At 42.5% G+C, this 26,293-nt stretch overlaps 2 protein-coding genes and 1 pseudogene across 8 annotated transcripts in view; 1 reads left to right on the forward strand and 2 right to left on the reverse strand.

Annotated features, from left to right (window-relative positions):
• On the reverse strand, positions 1 to 16,699 carry ANKRD40 (ankyrin repeat domain 40). Its single transcript, XM_043471709.1, has 5 exons — positions 16,264 to 16,699; positions 10,113 to 10,261; positions 8,926 to 9,411; positions 2,999 to 3,180; positions 1 to 2,397 (listed from the first exon to the last, which is right to left on the reverse strand). The coding sequence occupies exons 1-5, from the start codon at positions 16,395 to 16,397 to the stop codon at positions 2,251 to 2,253; spliced, it is 1,098 nt and encodes a 365-aa protein (XP_043327644.1). The 5' UTR covers positions 16,398 to 16,699; the 3' UTR covers positions 1 to 2,250.
• On the reverse strand, positions 16,450 to 25,204 carry LOC122448379 (annotated as a pseudogene).
• Positions 25,177 to 26,293, forward strand: part of LUC7L3 (LUC7 like 3 pre-mRNA splicing factor) — a 23,094-nt gene continuing 21,977 nt past the window's right edge. For 5 of the 7 annotated variants that reach the window (XR_006270045.1, XM_043471751.1, XM_043471762.1 and 2 more), the window contains exon 1: positions 25,177 to 25,436. Coding sequence is in view for 4 of the 7 variants with exons in the window: in XM_043471751.1 (XP_043327686.1) it covers positions 25,338 to 25,436 (99 nt within the window). In the remaining 3 variants the exon portion in view is untranslated. The remainder of the gene's footprint in view (positions 25,437 to 26,293) is intronic. The other 2 variants (XM_043471772.1, XM_043471775.1) reach the window with 1 other exon arrangement.

Below are 26,293 nucleotides of genomic sequence, written 5' to 3' on the forward strand. Positions count from 1 at the left end.
TTAGTCAGTTAATATTTAATTTTAATAATACTTGTTATGCTTGAACAGTCAGCAGTGCACAAAGTGAATATTTACACACAGTGTGAACACATGCTTTAAATATGCAGTAGAGGAGGCGGGGCGAATTCACAATTAACAAAGCTAAAAAAAAATCCTTGTTATAAATTACACAAAACATATAAAAATATTTCTCTGAATGCATAGATTAAGACTTTAAACTCACCTACCAGCAACTGTGCAGTCTAATTCCACTGCCATACTCAAGAGTCAGTTGACCACAGAGGACATTATAAGAAAGATGCAGTGCAGGGCTCATCTCTCACTTGTGACTTCCTCAGCCTCTGTTTCTAAGCCCAGGAAATGCCCTGAAGCTACTCCTCTGTAGGCCACCTCCCATCCAGGGACTTCCACTGCTTCTGAGAATCTCTAATTGATCTAGATGGCTGGAAGAGTACTAACCCCAGTGATTGAGACACATGAATTAATACTGAATTTATTTGTTCCAAGATAAAACTAGCCTTAATTGTATCAGTAAATTGTAACTTTTTTCAAAGGTATAGGGAAAAAAAGGTTAGTATTTCTAGCTTCTGCCTGGTTGAAACACAAGGGAAGTTTCTTCTTTAAAGTATTTCAGAGAAAGGGAGTAATAAGTAACCTTTACTCTGCTAGACAAACACTGCACAAAGTGAGTAACTCACCATCAGTAATTAGTGAATTACAATTAAGTCACTGAACACAGTGACTCCACGTCACAAAGTTGGCCTTGAAAACACCTCAACCTCAGCTCAGCATTTAGGCAGCAGCAGGAGGCCATTACCTTAGCACAACACTCTCTTCCACTGACATCTTCTGCACCTTCTCTCTCAATCGTAGTGTTCCAATAAAATTAACCCAGTTAGGAAGTTAAGTTTCTTTGGAAACTATAGGCACTGTGGGGAGAAAGCTTCTTAAGACAGCAGGGATGCTCTTCAACAGCTGGCTTCAAAACCCCTGCTCTCCTGTTTATCTAAGTGTGCTCATTCTTATTTCTAAAGTTAAGCTATTTAGTTCAACAAGACAGTGGCTTTTCTTTTTAACATTAATGACAGTGAAGGGAAGGAAAAGAACCCTTAAATGCATTCTTTACAAAAATTCTTACACCATGCTCAAGAGTTTAATCAGGTGTTTGTTTCCAGAACAAAGCCTGGTAGACTCACATTGACTTTGTTAAGTAGGTTAGTGGTGGTTGTGGGGGATCCCTAAGATTAAACAACTTGTTTACAAAAGCAACAGATTTCAGAGTTGTGTAAAAATCTTAATAATTTCAAAATAATCTTTATCTTTGATACAAAAATAAAGATGCTAACTCCTTTAGTTCGGTTTCCCACAATAACCTTTAAAATAGCAACAGATTCTGTCCGGAAAATTGCTTCTCATTTCTAGCGGAAAATGAAAGTGGAGAACACGGACCAGCAACGATTGTGCTCGTCTCTTTCAGTGAGATTAAACAGACACGCGAGGACAGAACTGCTTCAGTTTAAAAAAAGAAAAATAGCCGCTGCTCTTTCAGAAAGCGTCAGAGAGCCCTCTAGTGACCAAAAAGGGGAGTTAATGCAGAGATGACTACAAGCAATGGCTAGAGACAGAAAGTCATGAGTGTTTACAATGGACAATGTGGGGGGAAGGGAAGCTCTTTTGGTTAACAGCGTATTTACATTAGGTAACTGTATTCTTAAATACTTTTAACCTGAGTAACATTTATAAGTATGTTATGTGAAACTTCAAAGCCACAAGTCACACCACAATTCCTGTGTCCAGTACCTCGGCTTTCCCGTTTTCCTCTCTAGTCAGTTCACACTTCAGGAGAGTTGTGAACACGCAACACCGAGAGAAGTGCGTCCTGGCCCTTCAGGTGCACCGTCAACAGGATGGAAACAGGCTCCGCTCCCTCTCAGCGTCTGCCTAGACAACTCTCTTACATACACAGAAAACACCCTCGGTATAGAACCGTCGGCTTCTGCCTCTCCAGGCCACTTCTCAGCTGTTCACAGCTTCAAGCAATAGGTTTATTGTGCACCAAGAGGCTTGGAAGAGTGGCACCGCTGCTTGGGGGTCAGGGGCTTCCTACCTTGGCAGAACGATGTTAGTATATACTACGAAGTGGCATCAGGGGCCCTCCTTGGGCATCCAAGGCATTAGATCAATGGCTTGTCCTTGGCCCAGAGGTGATGCACACTGTCACAATACTCAGTAATAAAAGTTCCTGCTGCATTAGTAAGTCAGTTTTGAAGCTCTCCTATTGTAGCAAGGCCTTTCAGTCAGTGTGGATGCAGCATTTCTGAACAGAAAATTATTTTCACTTATCATTAAAACCAGTTCCAGCTCTTGAAAATCTTGGAGTCGAGCGACATCTTTGTCCTGAAACAAAAATAGGTTAACTAGATTAAGAGGTGCCCCTTGTCTCTATGGTCTTGGTGTTCTGTGTTGAAACCAGTGATAGTGTAGGCAAGTCCCCAGGAGCATGAACGGGGTTAAAATGTAGAAGCCCTTAGTAGCATCTGTCGCTCCCAGACGAGCACACCATGAAAAGCAGTGCAGGGGTGTTTTCCTCAGGTGCCCTGAGAAGCCAGAAGCCTGACATTCAGGGAACCCAGAGATGTTGGGAGGACCACACATGTACCGAAATAGAGGTGCCCTGTGATTTAGCCTGGTTCTTATGTTATAAAACACAAGGCACATCCGATAGTACACTAAGGTAATCCTTACAGATCATTACAGAGAAATAACTAAAAATAGGTACATGTGAACGGTAATTCTGAACATTCTTTCTGGTATTCTACAACTTTTATAAATGCCAGTATCTCTATAGGCCCAGGAGAGGAAAGAAAGCTCAATGGAAGACCACCCTTTGCTCTTTTTCTATTCTTTTCTCATTTCTTTAACTATGACTCACATACCCAAAGAGGAAGGTATATATTTTCCAAATGGAAAAATCAACCACGTAACAGACCTTTCTTACCTTTCTTACCAGAGTATTGGGTAACTTTCTGATCTTCTCCACTTGATCAGGATTAACACCCAGCTCACAGCAACTCACTCTGAGCAGCTCTTGGTAGGTGAGCTCCTGTCGGTCCAGTTCAATTTCAATGAAATCATTTTCTCTAAGAGATGGGTTCTGAATTCTCACCTTGAGTACCAGCTCTAGGGAAAAGGGGAAGAAATGTTAATGAATCATTCTAGCATAGTTAGCTGATGCAATTTAAGATCTTTTCCAGAAGATGGTTACTGTTAATCATGCCCCATGCTGAAGACCTATGCCACCCAACAAGAAAACCAAGCACAATCAGTACCATTTGCTCACGTTCAATTCTGGCTCTGCTGGTGCAACGGCCTGCGTTGTCCTCCCTATGTCTAACACTGTGGTTCATAAAGTAAATGGGCAGCAGAAGGAGATAGTGGACAACCATCCCAACTGTACAGAAGGATAATTTACTTCTGCTACTGGAGCTAAGCAGGTAAAGGCTTGAGAATGGGTTTGGGTATCAAACTACACATAAGCAGGGTATGAGGAAGAGAAGAGAAAAGGCGGCATGGGAAAGATATGGTACGAGTTACTCTACAAAGATTTAACAATTGTGGATCTAAAGATATTTATGAGACGTGAAAATCCTTGCAATAAACACAGTACAAGAGCAAAAAGATAAGCTACTAATAAAAATGAAGTCTAACTATGATTTAAATGCCTTACTTTTTTTTTTTTTTTTTTAAATTTATTTATTTATTTATTTTTTTATGCCTTACTTTAATAAGGGAAGAATCTTGGCTTTGGGAGTAAACAGACCATTATTTGTGGATCTGGGATCTAAACAGTCTGCCTTTAAATTCTGAGCCTGGCTGCAAAGAAGGCTCAAGCTAAGCACATACGTGCTTTTGGTAGTTCTGCTTTGCTCTTTACATGGCATCCCTGGGCCACTGTTAGCAGCACCTAGAGTAACAGGTCCTCAAAAGCAGAAAGAAGGGAGCTGCTTACATGGAAAAACAAAGGTAACACTAGACTACACCCTATGGTGTCTGACTAGAATTGGAGGTATTAACATAAACTTAGAATGTGAGGGTGGGATATTTCAAAAGAACAGCATGTATACTATCTATGGTGAAACAGATCACCAGCCCAGGTGGGATGCATGAGACAAGTGCTCCGGCCTGGTGCACTGGGAAGACCCAGAGGAATCGGGTGGAGAGGGAGGTGGGAGGGGGGATCGGGATGGGGAATACGTGTAAATCTATGGCTGATTCATATCAATGTATGACAAAACCCACTGAAATGTTGTGAAGTAATTAGCCTCCAACTAATAAAAAAATAAAAAAATAAATATAAAAAAAAACCATAAACTTAGAGTTTTTAATATTTTAAATTATAAATAGATATAGCAATATAGAAAAAAGTAAATATGTGTGGTTGTTTGCTTGCCTTTTAACTTCACTAATCCTCTCAGGCTAGTGTGCAGCTTGATATCCAGGAAGTATATGTTTATTTTCTACTTTTCATCTAAAATATCAACGGAGAGTTTGTTGCTTTTGTCATAAATTGTGGGAGCTGCTTTCAACTCTTTTTGTGACCTTTTGAACCTTGAATGACTGTGGTATGAATGGGTATATCCCTCATCTATCCTGTACTAGATGTGTGACTCTGGACAAATTACCTCTTCGTGTCTAACTTTCTCCATTTCTAAAATGTACTAATGGGAATTCTCTGGTGGCCCAGTGGTTAGGACTCGTTGCTCTCACTGCCAAGGCCTAGGGCCAATCCTTGGTTGGGGAACTAAGAACCTGCAAGTCATGTGGCACAGCCAAAATAAGTAAATAAAAATAAAATGTACAAAAGTCTGTTGTAACAATTAAATGAGAACTCAGAATGCTCTGAAGTTATGTTACTATGTACATAAATGTTTAGTTTATAAATAAATCTTCCTGGTGAATCTTTCATTATTCAATTGTTCTTTATTGTTTGCTTGCTTTTTTCTTTCTTTTCTAATTCTGTCCTCTGAATGAGCTTAGAAGAAATGATACACTAGTAGCAATGAGCACATCTAGTGTTCACATTCTGGTTTCTGAACACCATCCTGCACCAAGAAAAACCAGGGCTCCTTGGAGAAATGCGTGATTCCAAGGCTGGGTCAGGGAAGTTGCACTAGGGAGCCTGAAACATCCTGCTGCACCACAAAGTAAGGAAATGAGCTAAGAATAATGAAGATGTCCAAGAGACACAAGAACTAGCTTCAAGGGGCTTCCTCTGGATCAGTCTGACATAATTTGAACATCAAAATAAGGATACTAATGAATTATCATCCAATAAATAATAATCTATGTATTTTCTACTGCTGTAAATGGCAGAGAAGGGAAGGACCTTCTTTATAACTAGTTCAAGAACAATGGGTATGAAGCTGTGATTTGATCCACAAATTTCAGAGCATTGTCCGTAATATAGACCTGGTCGAGTCGATATAAGAGTTGTTTGGTTCAGGCGGCCTGGGATTGCATCCGTTTTTAGTCCTAGAGAGGGTACGGCTCAAGAGTGCAGTACGTCTTCAGAGGAGACTAATATTCAGATTGTTATTTCTATTGGTAGAACAACTCGGTTATCTACCTCTAGTAGTCGCAGTTCTCCTGGTTTTAATTCTGATGTTGGAATTATATAGGAGTCAAAGCTTAAGTCTTCATAATCTGTATATTCATAGCTTCAATATCATTGATGTCCTATAGTTTTTACTGTGAGAGATGGGTTGTTAATTTCGTCTATCATATATAAGATTCTATAGGAGAATATTGCTCATCAGAGCGGAGAAAAAATGAAAGCATACTCTATAACAGAACTGGCCTGGACTCTTCAAAAATCTGAAGGCCAAAAGGTAGTTAAAGGCTGAGGAAATGCTCCAGATTAAAGGAGACTACTCCAACATGACAGCCGAACACTAACACAGCAGGCAGGGGTGGAGGGGGTAAAAATAGCTACAAAAGACACTGCTAAATGGCTAATAAAATTTAAATACAGACTGTGGATTAAAGAATAGTATTACATCAAGGTTATATTTTCTAAATCTGACTGTTGTATTGTGATTATGTAAGAGACTATTTTGTTCTTGGGGCTTCCCAAGTGGCTCATTGGTAAAGAATCTGCCTGCCAATGCAGGAGATGCAGGAGACCTGGGTTTAATCCCTGGGTCGAGAAGATCGCTGGAGTAGGAAATGGCAACCCACTCCAATATTCTTGCCTGGAAAATCCCATGGACAGAGGAGTCTGGTGGGCTCAGTTCCTAGGGTCACAAAGTGTCAGACTCAACTGAGCACACATCCTTGTTCTTAGGGGAAAAAAACACATAAGTAGTTCTGGGTAAAGGGGCAAAAAATAATTTGTAAATCTCATTAAAGAGAGTTCCTTTTACTAGTCTTGTAATTTTTCTGTAAGGTTGTAATTATACTCAAAATTGCAGCCGAAGATGGAGAAGCTCTCTACAGTCAGCAAAACTGAGACCTGGAGCTGACTGTGGCTCAGATCATGAGCTCCTTAATGCAAAATTCAGACTTAAATTAAGTAGGGAAAACCACTAGGCCATTCAGGTATGACCTAACTCAAATCTCTTATTATACAGTAGGAGTGACAAACAGATTCAAGGGATTAGATCTGATAGAGTGCCTGAAGAACTATGGATGGAGGTTGGTAACACTGTACAAGAGGCAGTGACCAAAACCATCCCAAAGGAAAAAAAACACAAGAAGGCAAAGTGGTTGTCTGAGCAGGCCTTACAAATAGTTGATTAAAAAAAGGGAAGTGAAAAGCAAAGGAGAAAGGGAAAGATATACCCAACTGAATGCAGAGTTCCAAAGGATAACAAGAAGAGATAAGAAAGCCTTCTTAAGTGAATAATGCAAAGAAATAGAAGAAAACAAGAGAATGAGAAAGACTAGACATCTCCTCAAGAAAATCAGAGATACCAAGGGAATATTTAATGCAAAGATGGGCACAATAAAGGATAGAAACAGTAAGGACCTAACAGAGGCAGAAGAGATTAAGAAGAGGTGGCAAAAATACACAGAAGAACTGTAGAAAAAAGGTCTTAATGACCTGGATAACCACAATGGTGTGGTCACTCACCTAGAGCCAGACATCCTGGAATGCAGTCAAGTGAGCCTTACGAGCATTACTATGAACAAAGCTAGGGAAGGTGATGGAATTCCAGCTGAGCTATTTCAAATCCTAAAAGATGATGCTGTGAAAGTGCTGTACTCAGTATGCCAGCAAATTTGGAAAACTCAGCAGTGGCCACAGGACTGGAAAAGGTCAGTTTTTATTCCAATCCCAAAGAATGGTAATGCCAAAAAATGTTCATACTGTACAATTGTGCTTATTTCACATGCTAGCAAGGTAATACTCAAAATCCTTCAAGCTAGGCTTCAACAGTACATGAATAGAGAACTTCCAGATGTACAAGCTGGATTTAGAAAAGGCAGAGGAACCAGGGATCAAATTGCTAACATCCACTGGATCATAGGAAAAGCAAGAGAATTCCAGAAAAACACCTACTTCTGCTTCACTGACTACACTAAAGCCTTTGACTGTGTGAATCACAATAAACTGGGAAAATTCTTTAAGAGATGGGAATACGAGACCATCTTACCTGTCTCCTGAGAAACCCGTATGCAGGATAAGAAGCAACAGAACTGGTCATGGAACAATGGACTGGTTCCAAAGTGGGAAAGGAGTACGTCAAGGCTCTATATTGTCACCCTGGTTATTTAACTTATATGTAGAGTACATCATGCAAAATGCTGGGCTGGATGACTCACAAGCTGGAATCAAGATTGCCAGGAGAAATATCAATAACCTCAGATATACAGATGATACCACTCTAATAGCAGAAAGTGCGGAGGAACTAAAGAGGCTCTTGATGAAGGTGAAAGAGGAGAGTTAAAAAGCTGGCTTAAAACTCAATGTTCAAAAAAAAAACAAACAAACCAACAACTCAACATTCAGGAGTTCCCTGGTGATCCACTGGCTAGGACTCCAAACTCCCAGTGCAGGGGGCCTGGATTTGATCCCTGGTCAGGAAACTTGATCCCACATGCTGAAACTAAAGATCCTGCATGCCACAACTAAGACCCAGAACAGCCAAATAATTTTTTTAAAAAAGGAAAAAAAAAATAAAACCCAACATTCAAAAAACAAAGATCATGGCATCCAGTCCCATCACTTCATGGCAAATAGATGGGGAAGATCGGAAACTGGCAAATTTTATTTTCTTGGGCTCCAAAATCACTGCAGACAGTGATTGCAGCCATGAAATTAAAAGATGCTTGCTCCTTGGAAGAAAAGCTATGACCAACCTAGACAGCATATTAAAAAGCAGAGACATCAGTTTTCCAGTAGTCATGTGTGGATGTGAGAGCTGGACCCTAAAGAAGGCTGAGCACCGAAGAATTGATACTTTGGAATTGTGGTGCTGGAGAAGACTCTTGAGAGTCCACTGGACAGCAAGGAGATCAATCCAGTAAACCCTAAAGGAACTCAGTCCTGAATATTCACTGGAAGGACTGACGCTGAAGCTGAAGCTCCAACACTTTGGCCATCTGATGTGAAGAGGTGACTCACTGGAAAAGACCCTGATGCTGGGAAAGACTGAGGGCAGGTGAAGGGGGTGACAGAGGATGAGATGGTTGGATGGTATCACCAACTCAGTGGACATGAGTTTGAGCAAACTCCAAGAGATGGTGAAGGACACGGAAGCCCTGCAGTCCATGGGGTTGCAAAGAGTAGGACACAACTTCGCAACTGAACAATACTCAAAATAGATAAATCCTATCCCCACTCCTCAAAAAAATAGGAAGTAAAGAACTAGACCCCTAGACAACTTTGCCCTTTTCAGAGGCTACTTGCTGATGAGAGGTTACCTTGCATATTAAATGGAAATGCTCCAGTGAAGAAAAATGGCTGGAATGCTGGCGCTGGTCCTGCATATGTCCCATTTTGAGGCTCCAGAGACATTGGTGGCTTAGATGGGACAGTAGAGAACAGGGATCGAGTCTGACTCACTGGTGGCTGACAAACAGGACCTGGTTTTGTGCTTTCTGGTGTTCTAAGTATGGCAGAGGGGGCAGACACATCACCGTTCTGAACCAGTGCCAAAGAGGTGTGGTCCCGTGGAAAGGGCCCAAGCAGGGGAGGTTCTCCAGGGGGCAGCAACGCAGGCGAGCCATCTGCAGGGGGTGATGCAGGAGGTGTGGAGGGGCCCCCATTCTGTAGCTGGGCTGAATCCTCTGATGCAGGTGTATAGATAAAAGGGAAGGCTGGGTTGGCCAAATAGTTGGGAACAAAGGGCAGTTCTGACTCTTTCTTCAGCTGGGGGTAGTCATCGCCGTCACCATCATCATCTTCCACTTAAAAACATGAAAACACAGAACACTTACATAGTCTTATAAAAATGAGCAAATAAAGGGACTTCCCTCGTGGTCCAGTTAAGACTGTGCCTCCCAATGCAGGGGGTGCAGGTTCGATCCCTGGTCAGGAAGCTAAGATCCTACATGCCTCTTAGCCAAAAAACCAAAACATAAAATGGAAATAATACTGTAACAAAGTCAATAAAGACTTTAAAAGTGGGCCACATCAAAAAAAAAACACATTAAAAAAAAAAAAAAAGATTTCATACAAAAGAAATTACCAAGAGTCTCCTGTGAAAGCTAGTGTCCTTTGGTATACAACAAATATTTTGGTCAGTATTTACTGTAGGTTTTTTGTTATCATTTTTATCTCCTTAAAAGTTTACAGATAAAAAACTCAAAACTTTATAATGTCTACCTTTCCAGAAACAGCACGGAATAATTATCTTGGCACAGTAAGATTATCTTGTTTCTAGAAACACACCGGCTGTTTAGCGTCAAGAATATATACAGGGGATATACATATATATTTAGATACATATATATAATTATGACTGATTCACGTTGTTGTTGGCAGAAATCAACACAACATCTTAAAGCAATTATCCTCCAATTTACAAGAAACCTTTTTTTTAAAGAATACATACAATGATACCACAAGTCTCAGTTTGACAAAATCAAGTTATCTCAGAAAAACTCACCTCCCATAATCTTCCTAATTTCTCTTCTTGATGTTAGCTGGACAGGCATTTCTCCCTTTGTGGTAAGAATCTCTTTGTCAGCTCCTGATTTCAGTAAGTAAGAGACCACCTGACCGTGATTGCGCTTACATGCCCAATGTAAACAGGTCCTATCCCCAAAAAAGAACAAAACAGTGATTTAAAAAGTGGAGAGGTGATCTGGGATTTCAAGTTCTACACATCAGTAAATAAATATATGCAAGGCTGTTAGGGTTCAGTTAGAACCAGAAAATCAGACTGCTAATTTTAACTTTTCTTTTCGGAAAGCAGATGATCGAAATATTTAATATGCTTAAAATTTATTTTTAAATTTCATTTCTGATCCTTGGAAAGAGCTAATTTATCCTAGGAGCTTTATTACAACGGCTTCCAGAAGGCTGGCTGCCTGGCTGGCTAGATAACTCTAAAGATACTGCTCAGTGTCCCTCATTATATTGTCCCAGTCTCTTTAAAATATACTTTTACATGGCCATATTCCTTTTAAGAGAGTACCAAAAATTGCTTTGTGTGCATCAAATGCACACAAGTGACATCAAATGTCACTTGAAGATTAAATATTATCAGGCTACTAACCATCTCTCATCTGCAGCTTGCTCTGCCACTAAACTTACTACTACAGCAGGTTCCTGTCTGAATCTCACTCTTTTGCTTTTTACTTTTCTTTCCTTCACACATACACAAAAGGATTTCCATTTTTAAAAGTTCACTTCTCTAGTTCTCTCCAGAAGGCTACAAACATATTCTCATTTGCTTAAATACAAGGCACTACACACATACTTTTAGTTCCTAAAGCATCTGAAAAATATACATCAATGGCCAAAATTTTTGGGAACTCTTCTGAAGTATTAAGATTCATTTAAGTAAAACTAATTGTTTACGATTGTATACTTAGGAAGGAATTATGCACCCTCTAAAAGAGCTATTATTTTAACACTGCACAGAAATAGGATTAGTGTGCTGGCCAAAATTCCATCTTAACAGAGCTACTAAATTCATCCCCATGGAAGGAAAATACTTTTTCTCTGTTTTGAAATGTCCTCATTCACCAACTCTCTAACTGAACTGAGATAAATATCTTCAGAGCTTTTAGACGAATATAAATATGGCAAAGAATAGAACATATGTTCAATAGTGAGGATTAGGTCACCCACTTGAGAAGTATAACTGTCTAGAAAGTACATTTGGTTCCAGGAAAAAGCAGATTTGCCCTGGGTACCTCGAAATTTATGACTTACAGAAAGCCAGCTTGTCTGGCTGGCTACGAGCAAACTCCACTGATGTTTCAGAGTGATATTTGAAACTATTATTCATTAGAATCAGATTATAAAAAAAAAAGAACCAGATTATTCAGGTGCCTTTAAAATGTACTTCATCATAAAAAGAATTCCAATTTGGGGAAAATAAAAGAGTCTTGATATGGACTTCTAAAGTATAAGCTCCATGAAGATAAGGAAGTATCTGCTTGAATATACAGGTACTTAACTGATATCTGCTGAATAAGTGAACCAAGGACAAAGTGGACACTGCTTAGAGTAGAAGGATCCTGTATATTCTTGATTCTGGGCAAACTGTAGCTGAGAGTGTGTTTGTGTATGGCTGTCTTGAAAACTTAAAAAATGAATAATTATAATGATAAGCATTCAAAAATGAATAGAACATGGTGAGAAAAATATGTTCTTTTCTGGAAATAAAGTGCTCACTTGTAAGCAGTAAATCACTTGTTCACAACAAACCTGAGAGTGAAGGAAGTAATATTCTGCCAGTGGATCTGAGACATTTTGGGACAAACCAACTGCTAAAGTATCACCATGTAAAGTGGGGCTAAGTCAACACAGCACATCCCCCACAGCCCTGTACCCTGAGTGACCATTTATAGTCCAGACTTGGGTGGCTCCAGGCAGCCATAATCCACAGACACTATAGCCAGGCAGTATTTTCAACTTCTTCATGAGCTATTATACTTGCTTCTTAAAGCCAAGGGGTATGCATGACACCTGAATTACAACTGATGTGGGAGCTCAATCTCTGAACTTCGATTCTTTAAGCTTTAAATCTGCAGTCAGAATATCCTATCAATGCTGGGAAGTATTGATATTTCAGACCAGAAATCTGAAATATGGGCCTCCTATCAGTGCTGCTAAGTATTTCAGACCAGAGACATAAATTTCAATTGTGCAGAAATTGTGGTTACTGGACAACTAAGAATTAAAAGCAGTAATCATTCTGCTTTTCCATGCTACTATGTTTTCTGAGGGTAACCTTTATATCTGATTACCCAGCACACTGCTTAATTTTTTTAAAAAAAGTTAAAAAAAAAAAAACAAAAACAGAACTTCTCTGGTGGTGCAATGAATAAGAACGCTCCTGCCAATGTGGGGTACTAGGGTTTGGTCCCTGGTCTGGGAGGATTCCACATGCCTTGGAGCAGCTAAGTCTGTGAGCCACAACTACTGAGCCCATGCTCTAGAGCCTGAAAGCCACAACTACCGAAACCCATGCACCCCTGAGCCTGTGCTCTATAGCAAGAGAAGCCACTGCAATGAGAAGCCCTCACATCCCAACGGAAAAGAAAGCAACAAAAACCCAGCGCAGCCAAAAAAAAAAAAAAGTTAACACAGATATAGTACTTTACATACTGGACATTGTTCTAAAAGCTTTACATGTATTAATTCATTTAGTCCTCTAAACAACCCAAGTTAAGTACTATCATCAACACTCTCCGGTGATCTAGGTTGGGAACCCGCCTGCCAATGCAGGGAACATGGTTCCATCCCTGGTCCAGGAAGATTCCACATTTTACGGGGCATCTAAACCTGTGCGCGGCAACCTGAGTGCATGCTCTAGAGCCTGAAAGCTGCAACTACTGAGCTTGAGTGCCGCAAATACTGAAGCCGGCCTGCTCTAGAGGCCCTGCTCTGAAACAAGAGAAGCCACGGCAATGAGAAGGCCTTGCATGGCAACAAAGAGTAGCCCCTGCTTGCTGCAACTAGAGAAAGCTCATGTGCAGCAATGAAGACCCAACAAAGCCAAAAATAATTAAAAAGCAAACAGGCAAAAATAAAAGTCTCCTACTTTACAGATGAGGAAACTGAGGCAGTCAGCAAATAAGCAAAACAAACAGTATGGTATACAGCAATTGTGTTATAAGGACAATAAAGGAAGGAAAGGGATTGAGGAATGCCAAAGACAGCGGAGGGGCATGGCACAACTTTAAATTAAGGACCAAGGAAAGACTCATTCAGGGGACATCTAAGCTAAGACCTGATGGAGGTGAGGGAGAAAAAGCATTTAAATGAAAGGAAGAGAAAACATAAGGGCCTTGAATCAACATTGTGCCTGGTATTTTGTTTGTTTTATTTATTTTTGGCTGCACTGGGTCTTGGTTGCTTCACAAGGGCTTTCTCTAGTTGCAGCGAGCAGGGGCCACTCTCGAGTTGTGGTCTGTGGGCTTCTCTTTGGTGGCTTTTCTTGTTGCAGAGCACTCGCTCTGGAATGCTCTGGCTTTGGTGGCTGGGATACGCGGGCTCAGTAGTTGTGGCTCATGGGCTCTAGAGCTTGGGCTCAGTAGTTGCGATGCATAGGTTTAGCTGTCCCATGGCATGTGGGATCCTCCCAGACCAGGGATTGTCTCCCGCACGGGCAGGCAGATTCTCAACCACTGCACCACCAGAGAAGTCCTGTGCCTGGTGTTTTCAGGAAAAGCAAGAAAGCCAGGGGAGAGAATGAAGGGAGCAAGGGGGCAAATGCAGAGATGAGGCCTAGAAATAAAGACCAAGGACTGAGGGACAAGGATTTGAACTGTAGGACCCTGTGGGCTTTTCCCCAATTTGAGATTGGAGCCATTAAAGGGTTTTAAGCAGAATTAAATGATCTGATTTATGTTTTAAGTCAGGATTCCTCTGGCAGCTGTACTGAGAAAAGACGTAGGATAGGACTAATGAGGAGGCTACTGCATTAATCCAGGTGACAGATAGTGGCTTTGCACAAGAGGTGCAGTGGCAGAGCTTGTGAGAAACGGTCAGATTCTAACTATATCACTGCTGGTGAAGCTGGCAGGATTAGCAGCTTGACTGGATGTGGGTTTTGAGAGAAAGACAGAAGGCAAGGAGTGCACCAAAGATTCTGGCCAGCCAGTGCAGCTCAGATACTCAGATGAGGACTCAGAGGCAGGCTCGGGACAGTTAGGGGTATGAGGGAGACCAGGAACTCAACCCTGGACATGTAGAAGTCCTATTAGATATCTTCCCCCAATTAAATCTATGAAAGCCTCTTCATAGTTCAACAATCTTATATTTTTCTGAGCACCTACTATGTGGTTAAGAAAGTATGGTTTCTAAGACTCCACTCTACCACTGCAGGGGGCACGGGTTCAATCCCTGGTCAGAAATTAAAATCTCACATGCCCCAAGGTGTGGCCAGAAAAAAAGAAAATTGTGTGGGGTGGGAAGGAGGGTCAAGAGGGAGGGGACATATGTATATCTATGGCTGATTCATGTTAATGTATGGCAGAAACCAACACAATATTGTAAAGCAATTCTTCTTCAATTAAAAAGAAATAAATTGAAAAAAAAAAAAAAAAAGCATGGTTTGAAGGTAGATGCTGGGTTTGATTCCCAGCTCCATTAATTACTGTAAATTCTTGGGGAAACTACTTATTCAGTTTTCTTATCTGCAAAACAAGGGAATAACAATAGCTCTGTCCCTGAGCAGCTATGAATGAGATGACACACATAAATAATACATTTGGAACCTTGTTTGCACTACAGAGCAAGCTCAGTAAATGTTACCTACTTATTTGATGCTTCATTTCCTTAAATGTTCACAACTCTTCTGAAATAACTAGAAAATGAAGTGACTCTGGCAAGGTCATATTGCTAAGCAGGAATGGAGAAGAACCAGCACTGAAGTCCAGGCTTGTTCTTCTATACAACACTGCCTCCCAGTGCCAAAACAATGATTCACAGCTTGGGAACCACACAGCAACGCTAGAAATCACATACATAGAAAAGCACACACAGAAACCACACACGGAAAAGCCAGCTAGTTTGTAAACACTTAAACAAAATAAAACAAAAAAAAGCAATTTCTACTGTTTCCTGGTTTTCTGAACAGTCACCCAGGCTGTTTTCTTTGGGGTAAGTTGGTTGATGGATTTGTGAGGAAGTAAGGAAACGGTGATTCTGGTCCTGGCTATTAACAGTTATGTGACCTAGGGCAGGTTATTCTCTGGGATTGAACCTATCTCCAATGAACCTTTTAGTTTTAAACTGCATGATTCCACTTTAGAAAATAAAACATTTGCAAACTCACTTTAATTCTCAGCTAGCAAATAGCCTGGTTAAGCATTACTTGGATCAAATAAAAAAATTTAAATTTAAACACCACATTCAGTAACTTAATACAAAAAAACTGATCACCAGCACTTCTTAAAATGTGGCTCCTTATTTAGTTGGGAAGGACTCAATCACTGGCAGGCATCTGAAGCCTTGGATAAAGTCCCATATTTGAAACTGTTTTAAGAAAACAAAACAAAACATTATCTAGGATTAATGAATGAGTCTTCCAGCCACAGGCAGCTGTGGGTAGCAGCAAATCACTGCTGCAGTAGGACAATAGAGAAGCAGAACAGGAATGCAAGTGATTTATTTTCCCTAGTTTTGGGAAAAGAAATCGTGCTTAAAAAAAAAAAAAAAAGGAAAGAAAAGAAATCGTGCTAGTTTATAAGATCCACGTTTGCTCAACTGTTTATGCTTTTTGCTCTGCACAGATGTGTTCTTCAGAGTAATTCCAAACTCGAACTGGTGTGAGCTCCAAGTGAGGGTGAGAGGAATCAGCACCTTTCGGGACACGTTATGGGGGTGGGGTCGGCGGGGCACGGGGCGCCAGGGTTCGGGTGGGCGCTGCCGGCGCAGGACCACGTGGGCCGAGATTTGGGCACGACACGCCGCAGACTCTCCGAAGCAGGGGGGCCAGTGCTAGCTTCCAGAGCGCACAACCTCGTTGGCTCTGGGGTGCCGTGCCACGCCTTAGCAGGCTTCCGGGGCTGCGCTAGGCCGAGGTCGCGTCCCGGGCCGGATGCTCTGACCCTAGGCCTCCCCCGCTCCCCACTTACCAGCCGTTGACCTCATTTTGGGAGTTCACATCCACCCCGCTCTCCACCAGTTTCTGCACCTCCCGAATGTCCCCCAAGGCCGCGGCTTCCCGCAGCCTCTCCTGCTGCTCCTTCTGCTCGAGGAGAGCGCTCATTTTTCCTTGGCCCCAGGTCCCCGCCAGGGCACGCCCGCCCAGCCCTGGCCGGTCAGCGCCGCCGCCGCCGCGGACCACTCCCCGCCATGGAGAGACCGCGCGGGGCACACCTGCCCCGCTCGCGCTGCAGCCCGTGCCGAGCCAGGGGCCTCCGTTCCCCCTCCGTGGCACGCCCGCCGCTCCCCTGCTGCTCCCGGCCCGCGGGCCTAAGCCTCCTCCCGGCCGCGCCTCCCACAGGCCGGCTCCGGGGGAACCTATTCAGAGTGACAACCCTGACCCAGATATTTTCCGTTCCTACCTTCCGCGCGCGCGAGGGCTGGCTGTTTATGTAACTGCTGCACAATATTATCTGCCGTGATTCACCAACTATTTTTAGACCTCCCCACCCCGCAGCTTCCAGAGAGGAGGACAGACACGAGGAAAGGGAAGAATGCGTATTTGAGAGCCAGGAAAGCCTAATCCTCTGGAGCAGGGTGTTTACCAGGCATCAAAAATAATTGGTTTAAGAACACACAAAAATAATAGTAATAATTGGTTTTGTTTTTACCCCAGTTTGCTTGGCTCTTTTTCCTTATCTGAATCAACTCTCGCCTAGCAGGATGGGGAAATGGGCTGAAAACGATCCCACTATTATATGCCCATTATTGCAGAAATAGAATACACGGTTCTTTCTTTTGACACTGCTTGGGACCATTCAGTTCGATTCTTTATTTCAACTGCTGTTGTCTTACTTACATTTTAGAGATTTCTTCTAATTCGGCTTTCAGGAAAAACATTTATATTGTGCTCAGAGTCTATACACTGTGATTCATTACTGCTTTTAAATCATAATTAATTACTCTTCGTGAAGGCCATGTAAGGAAAAAAGAAAAGAAGAACACCAAAGAGGCTTTCAAGTTATCCCAGTCTTTAATATCAGGAGCTAGGGAGAGAAGTGGTCCAAGCATAAACAGCATTCTTCCTGACTCTCCGCCTAATCAATCTAACGAGGCTCAGAGCCTGGGCTGGCACTGCTTTACTATACAGCAGGAGAAAAAGAAGAGTATTGTTGTGCTGAGCCCAGGTTCCTAGGCGAGATCTTCCAATGTGGCACAGGATGGAAGCTTGCAGATGGGGTTGGAAGGATTAAGGAGTAACCCTGGGGTGGGGAGGAGGAAGGCCTGAACACAAGAGATAAAATAGGAAATGACAAATTTAGGCATGGAGTTTTCATTTCCCTCTCTTGGGGCAGCCCAGGGTTTGCACAGCAAGCACTTTTCTTGCTGTGCCTGCGTGCTCAATCACTTAGCAACCCCATGGACAGGCTCCCTGTCCATGGAATTTTCCAGGCAAGAATACTGGAGTGGGTTGCCATTCCTACTCCAGGGGATGCATCTCTTGCATTGGCAGTCAGGATTCTCTACCACTGAGCCACCTGGGATGCCCTTTTTTCTTGCTACTGTTTTATGAAAAACTCATATCTGTTTATTATGTTACAGTCATTCACACAGTGCACATCAGGGGGTGCTGAATATAAACTGACTGCATACTTATATTGACCTTATAGTGAACTGGAACTCTGCTCGAGGTTACATTTTCATTTGTCCCCCAGTACCAACTTTAATTCTCAGCATGGTACTCCATCTGAAACTGATGTGCATAGTAGTACTGGAATTGGGCCCTTCAGCACAATTCAAGGGACAGGGGAGTAGATAGTGGCCTCTTTAAAAAAAAAAAAAAAGTAGCAGTTCAAAAAGCTTGGTAGTGAGCACACATCAAAATTTGTGAGTTCTCTTCGTAAGGATTTATTTGTTAAATTACCCATGTGCCCTACAATAACTATTGAATCAACGAACATAAATATTTTCTTAAGCAATCTCTGGTGCCTGCATGCTAAGTCACTTCAGTTGTGTCCGACTCTTTGCGACCTTACCCACTGTAGCCCACCAGGGTCCATTCTCTGTCCATGGGATTCTCCAGGCAAGAATAGTGCGGTGGGTTGCCATGTGGATCTTCCCGACCCAGGAATCGCACCCACGTCGCTTATTATCTCCTGCATTGGTGGGTGGGTTCTTTACCACTAGCACCACCTGGAAAACCCTAAACAACCTCTACTTATCTTTAACTCCAGTATTCTGCTTGTTATTCTCACATTAAAAAAACAAAACTTTCTCTGCAAACAAAACCTTTACCCTGGCCATAACTGAATGCAACCTGATGGCTATTCATTTCCATTTATCTACACTTTGTCTTGTCTCTAGGGAGTTATCTTAACTCCCTGGGTGTATCAGACATGTATTGTTTGCCAGGCACTATTCTAGGCACTGAAGATCCTGCTGCAAAGAAATCAGAGTCCCTTATTTCAAAAAACATGCAGTCTAGCCAGGGAGACAAGACAAACAATAGGATGTGATAAACATTATATATACTAGAAGTCCTATGGCATATAGCATAGTGGTTGTGAGTATGGAGATTATAACCAGAATGCTTTGGTTTGTATACCAGTTTTGCCTCTCATATCATCTTGGATCAGTTACTTAACCTTTCTGTGCCTCAAATTCTGCATCTGCAAATAGGGATGATAATAATAGCACCTACTTTGCAGGATTTTTCAATGAATTGAATGACTATGTGTAAAGTTTGGATGTTGAAAACACTCTGTGGTGTATTACAACAAGGTTGAGTCAAGGAAGAGAGCATCTAATAGGAGGATAAGTGGTGGTCAGGAGACAAAGATAACACCCAAGTTTCTGGCTGGGCAAATAGTAGTGCCATTTACTAAGATCTGGATCAAAGAATGAAGAGAAAGTTTGGGGTATGTTGATGAATTCATTTTTTAATCAGTTGAATTGAGCTTTCTGAAAACATTTAGTTACTGCTGATAGCAACATTTACCCACTGCCAGACACTATGGTAAATGCTGTACCTGAATTGTCTCGGTTATTAATCATTCTCACAACAACCTTATAAGTTAGGACCATCATTATTATCTGAAGCATAGAGAGGTAAGTAACTTGCCCAGTACTGTACAGTTTAGTGACAGAGCAAGGCTGTGAACTCAAGAAGTTCAATTCTAGAGCCTGTGCTTTCTTTCCTGATTTTCATTTGAGTGGAGATGCCTAGTAACAACAATAAGCCCGGTAAACAGTCATGTATATGGGTATAATATTTCAGAAGGAGTTCTGGGCTGGTGATTTGGACTTGGTAGTCATCAGCAAAAGTAGCGAACTAAAGTCATGGGAACAGAACTGATGGCCCCAAGAGAGTATGTTGAGTGTCAAGAGAAGACAGCCAAAGACACCCAAAGAACACCCAATATTTTATTGATGGACAGAAAAGGAGAAATCCTCAAATGAGACTGAAGAGGAGCAAACGGAATAGTAGAAAGAAAAGCAAAGGAATGAGAGGGTTTGGAGAAAAGAGAGTGATCCACAGGGTTAAATGCTGCGGAAAGGGCAAGAAAGAAAGGACTGAAAAGTGTGAATGGATTTAACCACAAGGAGATTCCTGATGACCATGGAGAGAGAAGTGGTAGGGACGGCACCCATACTATAATGGGCACTGCATCACTCCAATAAAGCTGTGGGGTTCATCACATTCATCAATAAATCTACATGGCTATTTTCTGCACTCCTCTTCCATGGAATGTATTTTACACCTGTTGTACCAAACAGCAATTTAGACACTGACATATAAACTTCCTAAAAAGATAAAGCAAAGACAACAGCTTTTCTCTTATTAGAAACAAGATATACCATCACTTATAGCTTCCCTGGTGGCTCAGCAGTAAAGAATCCACCTGCAATGCAGGTTTGATCCCTGGGTCAGGAAGATCACCTGGAGGAGGGCATGGCAACCCACTCCAGTATTCTTGCCTGGAGAATCCCATGAACAGAGGAGCCTGGCGGGCTGCAGTCCATAGGGTCACAAAGGGTCAGACGTGACTGAAGCCACTGAGCATGCATCATTCTTCAAACATTATTGTACTTTAACTTCCGTAATTTGACAATGCATTCACGAAATAATTTGTAGAAACCTAGTTTTTTAAAACTTTATTTATCTAGTCATTTATTTTTGACTGTGCTGGGTCTTCGTTGCTGCTTGAGGACTTTCTCTAGTTGTGGTGAGTGGGGGCTACTCTCTAGTTGTGGCACACAGGCTTAATTATCCCACAGCATGTGGAATCTTCTTGGAGCAGGGATCAAACCTGAGTCCTCTGCATTGGCAGGCGAATTCTTAGCCACTGGACCACCAGGGAAGTCCATAGACACAGTTTTCACAGACAAATTAAAAAACACTTCTTAGACATGAATGTTCTGGTTTATCACGTTAAGAATTTCAGAAACATTACTTATGTTGACAGAAATGGTGGAGCTGGAGTGTACCGTGCCATCTCCCAGCTACATAATGAGAACCACCAGTGGTACTGTGAAACTTGTCACCCTTTATGAGCCCGTGGTTCTTTAAACTTGTGGATGTCAGCTCTTGTAGCTCACTGTGCTTTTGGACTGGTTTGGTGATCCACTGGGTGTTAGGATTTCTTCTGGTAGCTTTATGGAATGAGGATAACCTCAAAGAATCTGTCTGTAGAATCTTCACCAACCCAGTAAGAATCCAGGACTCTCAGAGCCCCAGAGCGGCATCCAGCTCACTCCTCCACAACAGAATGAAGGCTTCAGGCAAACTTTAGCCATGATAATCAGGCTTGCCATAACTGGAACCCTTAGGCGTTTGTGGCCAACACAGCTCACAGGAATCTGATACGTGACATAACCTTGCTTGATCTTGTGTCCCAGTCTGCATGCTTTATGAGGCCAGGTAGGATGGAGGGTCCTGCGGGCTGCAGAGAGCTGGCAGTACTGTCAGCAGCACACCTTGAGAAGAAAGTGCATTACATGGGACTGCTTCTTCCTCCATAGCTCTTGGATATATTTGAAAGCGCATACTTTGGCTTATCTTTGAGATAAACTGAAGGCTGCCACCAGATGGAAAGGGAGAAACTTTCATTTAAAAGAAAAAGGCTGATAATGGCAGTATCACGTGACCAACCCCAAAATGTACAAGGTAAAATGGCAGCACAAAGAAGATGATCAGTTGTTGTGTGTGACAGGCAGAGAATGAGGCTCCGGGTTGGCTTTACAGAGCTGGTGATGCTTGGCGTGTGACCTGAGAAAGATGGGTAGGTGTTTCTGGGGTGAGGAAAGAGCATTCCATGTCTAGAGCAGTGTAATGTGATGTGGTAGGAAGCAGGGGTGTTCAGGGTGTGAGGGAACAGTAGCAAAAAGTTGGAGAAGCAGGTAAGCTCATGGATGACCTTGGTGTTTAAATTTTAGATGGGGGCCCACTGAAGGATTTTGAGCAGGGACGAGACATAACCAGGTTTACATTTAAAAAGATTGAGGCAGCAAAGCAAATAGAGGATGGCGTCATGGGACCACACAGAAGTCTGGGAAGCATTAGTAACTGTGGCTTTGTTTCTATATTTGTTCCCCAGAGCTGTCAAAACAAAGTATCACAGACTTGGGTGCTTAACAGAAATTTATCCTCTCACAGTGCTGGAGGCTAAAAGTCCAAGATCAACGTGTCAGCAAGGTTGATTTCTCCTGAAGCCTCTCTCCTTGGCTTACAGCTGGCTGCCTTCTCACTATGCCCTCACATGACCTTTCCTCTGTGTGTGCCTACCTGGTGTTTCCAAATTTCCTCTTATAAGGATACCAGTCAGATTGTATTGGGGCCTATTTTAACTTCATTACCTCTCTAAAGGCTGTTTCCAAATGCAATCACATTGTGAGGTTCTTTTGTGGACTCTGAGAATTTGAACATATGAATTTGTGTGTGTTTGTGGTAGGGCACACAATTCAGTCCATTACACTTTGCATTAGCAACACATATGGAAAGGGGTCTGCACACCACAGACTGATAAGGTTGTTTTTCATCTCATCATAAGAAAATAACCAACTCATATAATCTATAAAAGTTATGTATAAACTGGGCATTGTGATTTGTTCATAAGACTACTTTTGGGAATTCCCTGGTGGCTCAGTGGTTAGGACTCTGAGCTTCCATTTCAGGGGACATGGATTGTATCCCTGGTTGAGGAACTAAGATCCCAGATGCTGCGGGGTGTGGCAAAAAAAAAACACAAAACTTTTTTTCTCTGAATCCATGATGCCCAGTAGTTGATGCTGGTACTGGTTGAACTAATGAAAAAGGCAAATGAGTGAATTCGTTATCAGCAGTGGTAATACACACTAACTGTGGCTCTGGCTACCCTTAGAGTCTACAAAAAACCAAGCTATACTCTAAGACTTGCCTAGGATGGGACAGGGTAGGAGCTCTTGCCTCTGAGATCCAAAGGACAGTAGTTTCCTTTTATTTCATTTGAAATTATCATTACATTTTTGTCTTTCATGGATCAGGAGCTCTCTGACAACCAGGTCTCATACATCTATCTATATTCTTGGTCACTAATGCAGTTTCTGGCACGATGCACATGCGCCATTGAAGTCTGCGCAATGAATGAGGGAATTAGAAGTTCAGTGGTTAGGTTAACACTTTGGGTGCCAGAGTGGAGCCCAGATTAAACCCTTGGTCAGGAACTTGAGATCCTGAAAGCTGTGTGATGCAGGCCAAAAAAAAAAAAAAAAAGGTTTTAGTTGAGCAGAAGCTGTAACTTTGCACTCAGGTTTTATAAGTCCTGTTTGTAGTTCAAGATGAATACTTTTTTCCCCCTTTTTGGTGGTCGTGGCAGTGGTGAACCTTCAAAATGCTTCACTGAGAAAACAGCAGCCATCAACTGAAAACTCCCTTATCCCACTGCTACATCTACAAACTGATTTCTATCTTTTCTCTTCTGTAGTTTTAGTGGAGAAAAGGTCCTTTTTTCCTAGGAAAGGCCAATATGCCCTGGAGCCTACACTATCACCTTCCCCTCTTAAGAATTTGGAACTTTAGCTATTCTCTTATCTTCTACCTTCAACACTCAGTTCAGTTCTGTTGCTCAGTCTTGTCTGACTCTCTGGGACCCCATGGACTGCAGCACGCCAGGTTTCTCTGTCCATCACAAATTCCCGGAGCTTGTTCAAACTCACGTCCATCGAGTTGGTGATGCCATCCAACCATCTCATCTCCTTTGTTGTCCCCTTCTCCTACTGCCTTCAATCTTTCCCAACATCAGGGTCTTTTCCAATGACTCAGTTCTTTGCGTCAGGTGACCAAAGTATTAGTCTCCAACACTAAACATATTCTAATTTCCCATATTAAAAAAGCCTTCCTTAACTCATACCTCCTTTCACTTCTCACCCTGTCTTGCTGTTTCCCTTCTTCAAATGAGTTGTCCATCTGCCATTTTACCCCCTCATTGTTCCTTCATTCTTTGATCCATTTCAGTCTGACTTCCAGCTACAGATTCAATGAATTCTTTTTAGTCTTCTCATGCCAGACCTTTGGCAGACTTCTACAATGTTGGTCACTTTCACCTTCTTGAAACAGTTCCTCCATTTTTCTTTGATCTTCCCTGACTATACTCTTCAGACTTTCCTCTTACATATTTGACTTCTCTCTTACATCTTTGGCTTTCCTTTCACAGCATCCTATGCTGGTTCCTTCTCTACCCCTTTAAAGCAGCATCTCTCAAATGTTTGGCATCTTCAGGACACTTAATGAGAATCCTGCCAGTTTCAGGTTTACTTAAAATAATGATGAACATTGCTTCATGTAATGAAAGGGCCTTTTAATATACTACTCTCTCTGCCTTGAATTATTTTCTGTCCACTTTGTTTGGCTGGAGAGCCATCATCTTTTAGGTCTTAAGTCATTTCCACAGACAGTCCTCTCTGTTACTCTTTGACACAACCCTATTTTCCCTCCATTATGATCATAATTTTTGTTGTTGTTTAGCTAATGATTAAACTTAAAAGGTGTTGGGCCTGTTCTACCTGTCTCACGTGTTATTTTCACAGTAACATCTTATGTATGTAGGGGGGTATTACTATAAATCCTAATTTTACAGATCGAGAAAGGAAGGCAGAGTGGCAGAGCTGGGATTACCAACCTAGACGATCTGTCTTTAGAGTCCATACTTTTAATGGTGCTAGAGTACTTATTACTAAAATTTATGTCGATTTATTTATTTATTTTTATAGTGACTGTCTCACTCTCTAATCCTCAAGGTCTGTGAGAGCAAACACCGTGTCTGAAAGGTTCGGAGCTTAGCTTCAGGAGTTTACCGGGTACATGGTAAGTACTCAGTTATTTGTTCAGTAAATGAATCAGTAATTAAAAACAAGATTCCGGTCTGGGAGGCATACTCCTCCCTACACTCCTCCTGACCTTGTAGAAACTTCCTTATCTCTTCCTGCCTTGTTAATCTGGGGAGTCGGAGTGGGAGGACTAACCCAGGTAGAAGAAGCGACAAGCTCAAAGCTAGAAGAATGGAGTCGGAAAACGGCAAGAGTGCTGATCTTCCGTTTCCTCCACTGGAAGACGGCATAGAGAGCACCGCGTGAGATAAGTGATACGCTACCCGCTGCCCTTTTCTCCATTTCAGAGTGGTGTTGAAGCTTCAAGACGTAGGCTCCTACTTCTGTGAAAGAGAGTGGGCAACGCGAGCCCACGGTAGAGAGCAACGGACTCGGCCGCCGTGAGTAGCCTTGGCGCGGCATAGGGCGGTTCCGACGTGCAGAGGCGGAGTCCCGGCCTCGGAAGGCTCTGCCCCCGGGCCGGCGGAAGCGGCCCGCTCTCAACTCCCTGGTCTGGGCGTCTGGGCGTGTCCCCGCCGGCGCACGCGCGCGAACGGCATGCTGGGAAGGCGCCCGCGCGGCGGCCATTTTGTCTTATCGGCTCCTGGTTAGAGGAGGCATTTAGGCCTGCTAGGGCCCCTGAGAGGTTTGCGACTGTGTTGCCGGCGTTTTCTTTGGCAGGTGCCAGGGCTGGTGGGAGCAGCCGCCCGAGGAAAGCACCATGATTTCGGCTGCGCAATTGTTGGATGAGTTAATGGGCAGGGACCGAAACCTCGCCCCGGATGAGAAGCGCAGCAACGTGCGGTGGGACCACGAGAGCGTAAGTCCCGCGGGCCTTGGGCCTGTGCCTGCGCGCCATGGGGGAGGGGAACGGCGCGGGCTGGGGCTAGCCGGGGCCTCGGCAAGGTTTGGGGCCCTGCCGCCCCGGGGTCAAGTGTCTGACCCAGTGGCTGGAGGGAATCGGGAGAATAGCCTAGGAGGGAGGAGTCTGCCTGGATCCTTGGTTAAGGGATGATTTATTGTTGTTTAAGTATCAAGAAAGTGAAAAAAAGAAGACTCTTGGCAAAATTGAAAAGCAGTTTAATGAGGCAGGGAAACGCGGGAAAGGAAGGAGTATTTTTGTACATCTAGAGGTTTCGGAGTTTTCACCTAGCTGTGAAATAGGGAAAAGGGCAAATTTGGCCGTTATTTGGCTGAGCGTCATATCGTGACAGTATATTCAGAAATGTTTCAGTTTCGACGCTTATATGGGGCAATAAAATTTTAAAAGAGGTCTTGATAGGGTTCACCGTGATTTACAAATATTGTGTGATAGCAGTACGGTCTAGTAAGCCATTCTTGTAGATAATTGTCAAGGCTTTTTCTTCATAGGAAACTCTTTGATCCTCTTAACCCTGTGAGGGTAAATGAGTATAAACCCAGTTTCACAGATGAGACTTGAGAGGCTCACCCAAAACCTTGTCAAGTTAAATGGCGAAACTAAACCTAATCTTTGTAGTCTTGTTCACTTTTCTGTTCTGTGAACATGGTGTGTAACGTTTGTTTTAGGTCTTACCTGAAGAATGGATGTGTAATTAACTTCACATGAGATTGTAATCAAACAACAAGATAGTTTAAAAACGGTTGCTAGTCAAAACATGAAGGAATTGTTAAATATGCCTTTTTTTTTGTTTTTTG

The sequence above is a fragment of the Cervus canadensis genome, chromosome 1 (assembly GCF_019320065.1).
Source record: "Cervus canadensis isolate Bull #8, Minnesota chromosome 1, ASM1932006v1, whole genome shotgun sequence".
In the NCBI taxonomy this organism is placed as follows: Eukaryota; Metazoa; Chordata; class Mammalia; order Artiodactyla; family Cervidae; genus Cervus; species Cervus canadensis.